The sequence below is a fragment of the Gekko japonicus genome, unplaced genomic scaffold (genome assembly GCF_001447785.1).
Source record: "Gekko japonicus isolate JY-2015 unplaced genomic scaffold, Gekko_japonicus_V1.1 scaffold5903, whole genome shotgun sequence".
NCBI classification, from domain to species: Eukaryota; Metazoa; Chordata; class Lepidosauria; order Squamata; family Gekkonidae; genus Gekko; species Gekko japonicus.
The window spans coordinates 31,323-35,730 of record NW_015174429.1 but is presented as its reverse complement, the minus strand read 5'-3'; the positions used below and the strand labels follow the sequence as shown (position 1 = coordinate 35,730).

Below are 4,408 nucleotides of genomic sequence, written 5' to 3'. Positions count from 1 at the left end.
TAACCCAATGACTTATTTCACCTGAAAGGACAATCCCAGCAACTCAACAAGAAAGCTTCGCAGCCTCTGCAGGAAGATGCTGTGCAGCTCGCTATGTAGTAAAAGAACACATCGGCTGGTGTCATACATATAATCTCAGTAGTGTTTGGAAACGCAATCAAAGTGGGGAAATTGGATTAAGATAGCTAGGATTTATCTCAGGCATGGTTATGGATTCATTCTTTCAAAAATTTGTAATGCAGAGCATATTGTCTTTCCAATAGAGTAAAGCAGCTGAAATGCCATGCTTCCCAGAAGAAAGAATTTTATATATGTATTCTTCTGTTTTTAATGCTTATAAATTTACAAATATTAATGCCAAAAAATCTCAAGACAAATTATAAAAGTTACATACATTCACATTTGGATTCTACATTCCATGCGAGAAGTGTATACATTTTAACTCTCTATGCCTTTTCCCAAAGAAATTGCACAACACCCACCATGTTTTAGGTGGGTCTAAAGAAATGCATAATCACAATGAAGACATAATTTAGAATGGTAAGATAGGGATCTCAGCCCACTAGGAGAGGAGCTGTAGCAAGCAGAGGGGGTCTGGCTCAGCAATTGAGCATCTGCTTGGCATGCAGAAGGTCCCAGATTCAATCCAAGGCATCTCAAATTAAAGGATTTGGTGGTAGTTGATGTGAAAGACCCCTACGTGACACTCTGAGGAGCTGCTGACAGTCCACTTAGACAAGAAAGACCTTAATAGACCAATGGTCTGATTCAATATAAAACAGCTTCCTCTCTGTGTGTGTTTGTGGTACAGAGACAGAATTCTTGGGTTGGAGATAAGGTGCAAAATGACTTCCTCTGAAGCTAGGAGGCCTCATGGCATCATGGGCAGGGGGCTCATATTGATGTCTTCCTCCTCTTCATTGCAGTTACCTCATTGCATTGAATTGCCCCCCCCCCCAGCATCACATTTGCAATCCTCACAGCAGCGTACTGATCAAAGGGGAAAGTGAAAAACCTCTACCTGTCCCACCAACTTCTGCTTCCACTTCACAACACCCAAACAATTATTTCCTGTATATTATATCATGCATAGCCCAGGGTACAAAACCAATAAACACAATAAACTACAGAAGACAGTTCAGCCCAGTTTTACTAGAAAATTTTTGCTAGAGCTTGTTTGGGGGTAATGTCCAAGATCAGTGAGCTTTAGCAATGCAGTCTTGATTTCTTTGTTTCTCATGCTATAGATGAATGGATTCAGCAATGGAGGTAATATAGCATAAAGCACAGCACAAATTACATTCATCTCAGAAGACGTGTTACCAGGAAGCCTCACATAGGCAAACGTTCCAGTGAAGAGAAACAGGGACACCACAGTGATGTGGGGAAGGCAAGTGGAGAGGGCTTTTTTGCGACTGTTCACAGAAGGCATCCTGAGAACCGTTGCAAAGATCTTCATGTAAGTTATAATGATGTAGATAAAACATCCTCCAAATAAGCTGCAGCTAAACAGAAGAATTCCAATTTCAATTAGATATAAGTCTGAGCAGGAAAGCTTTACTATCTGTGGAACTTCACAGAAGAATTGATTGATCCTATTGGAGCAGAACGTGATGGCAAAAGTGCCACCGGTGTGTAAAGTGGCATTAAGTATACCGGCCACCCATGCACTGGCTGCCATCTGAATGCAGGCTCCTTTATGCATGATTGTCTCATATTGCAATGGACTACAGATAGCAACATACCGATCATGTGCCATTATTGTTAGGATGGCAAAATCTGATACTGCAAGTAAGATGTAGAAAAATACTTGAGCCACACATCCTGAATAAGAAATGGACCTGCTATTCAGGAGGGAATTGACCATCGTTTTAGGTAATATGACAGAAATTGAGCCAAGATCCAGAATGGCTAAGTTCATGAGGAAGAAGTACATGGGCACATGCAGGTGATGATCAAGCACTACAGCCGTGATGATGAGAAGATTGCCAGTGACTGCCACCAAGTATACTGCTAAGAAGACAAAGAAATGTAAGATCTGTAGCTCTCGGATATCTGAAAATTCCAGAAGCAAGAATTCAGACGTGGAGGTAAGATTAGGCATTTTGCTCTCAGTATCCAGTTGCAGGTTACCTGTAGGGCTGAGTAGTGGAAATATTTTAAAGAACGATCCTCAGCAAGTCTCTTCAGAATCCTACTCTGGTATATATAATGGGGCTTTCTCTCAGGGAAGTGTTCTTCTGACTGTACTGTGAACCGACTAATATCAGTGAATGGTTACTCAGGATTCCCTGCTTGACCATCTCAGTTCAGTAGATAACCCTGTTTTGAATCAGAGACAACTGGGACAATTTGCAGATGGGCAAATTGGATGGAAGATCAGCATCTCACTGGCTGTCCCAACCTCCGCACATTTGTTTCCGCAAACATAAGCTTGTACAGCTTTCGCACACATAGACTCTGGATTCTTGATCTGAAACTATACTGCATGTCTTAGAGGGACTTTAAATTTATTGAATTTGTGCACACATCAATTTTGTAAATTGCAGAATGAAAATTGAGGAAGGGGTGGTGGACAGTTTCCTGATCCCTTATCCACACTTTAGCTGCACAAGAAATCACTGAGACTGCACAGACAACACTGCCCCCATAGGGATGAGTTACTTGGCAGTCCAGTAACCCTGACAGACTGGGGTCTGCCATTTTGGAGTATATTCTCTACCTGTAAGCAGTTAAATTAGCCATCTTGTACAAGGAAATAACGTACCAAGCATAGCCTGGAAAGCCTTGGAGCACAATTTTCAAGCACCTGTCTTGGATGCCTGGGAATTACTTTAAATCTTCCTGGCTGATATATGTAACTGCTGCATCGCCCTCTTAGAGCTTTCCACTGATCAGTTTCACAACAATGAAAGCGGGTATCCTGAGCTGCCTAGAGAAGCAGGATGTTAATCATGTCACCACCAGCCACCCTAGTCCTTTCTCCTTTTAAAAAATCTTTAGTTCACTCTGATTCTGCACACAGCAGCTTCCCTAGTAGCTGTACCCCAAATCGGACCCCCCCATCTCTAAGTTCTATTTTTCTTGGCCCTTAGGTCCATTGTTACTAAAAGGGCTCTTTTGCCCAGCAATTCAGGTTCAGGCCCCCTTGGGAGCCAAGAGTGGACTCTGTCTTCCCCAAAGCCCATATCTCAAAGAATCTCAGACAATGTAACCCCAGACACCCCTTCTAATCAAATGGGGGAAAGCATATTTTGTATTCTCCTTTTTGTCTCCTTAAAAGGACAGCAACAACCACTCCCTTCGAATATATTCTGCTATAAATCCAGGTTTTGAACATGTTCTGTCTCTCCACTTCCCTTGCAAGATGCCCAATTTCTTCTGAATAAAAGTGTGAATGCCCTTTGCCTCTTTCAATTTCTGGGAGCCAAGCTGCCAAGCTTGACATGTGTATTCACAGGTTGAAGTTCAGAAATGAACATGGATCTATAAGGACATGGAGGAAGGCTGTGCCTATGGCAACAGGAGCAGTTCCTGAGACACTACACTATAGTTTTTTTTAATTTTTTGACCGATTTGGGTTTAATTAAACACTTCCCAATAGTACAGTAACAGTTTGTAGAACATTGAGAGGGATATCTTTGGCACTTTGCTGCAGTCATTAGCAATTCAGGGTCAGGCCCCCTTGGGAGCCAAGAGTGGAATCTGTCTTCCCCAAAGGCCATCTCTCAAAGAATCTCAGACAATGTAACCCCACACATCCCTTCTAATCAAATGAGGGGAAGCAGACTTTGTGTTCTCATTTTTGTCTCTTTGACAGCAACAACCACTCCCTTCGAGTATACTCTGCTCTTCAGCTATTAAGTTTTGAACATGTTCTGTCTCTCCACTTCCCTTGCATGCTGCCCATTTTATTCTGGAAAAAAGTGTGAATGACCTTTGCCTCTTTTCATTTCTGGGAGACAAGCTGCCAGCTTCACATGTGTATTCATAGGCTGAAGTTCAGAAACCAACACGGTTCTATAAGTACATGGAGGAAGGCTGTGCCCATGGTACCAAGAGCAGTTCCTGAGACACTACAGCAATACTTTATTTTTTTTCCCTGATTTGGGTTTAATTAAGCACTTCCCAATAGTACAGTAACAGTTTATAGAAAACTGAGAGGGATAGCTTTGGCACTGTGCTGCAGACGTTAAATACCAACTGATTTTCCAATATGAAACATTATTGAATACCTTGGAGTCCCATTTGTTCTCCAGCCCTTTTCATCAGGTCCCGTGTCTGCATTTTTGCTGACGTTCTGTTCTCAAGTATTCTTCCAATGGATGTGACTCTATAGAGAAATAACATTAATTATAATCCAAGACAAATCAGAGAAAGTCAGATTCAATTTCTTCCTCAGCTATTT

At 41.9% G+C, this 4,408-nt stretch overlaps 1 protein-coding gene across 1 annotated transcript; it reads right to left on the bottom strand.

Moving 5' to 3' along the window:
- Window positions 1–1,138: 1,138 nt before the first annotated feature.
- Window positions 1,139–2,104, bottom strand: LOC107121473 (olfactory receptor 14J1-like). The gene has a single exon (XM_015424383.1). It carries the CDS (start codon window positions 2,102–2,104, stop codon window positions 1,139–1,141), a length of 966 nt encoding a protein of 321 aa, XP_015279869.1.
- Window positions 2,105–4,408: the final 2,304 nt, after the last annotated feature.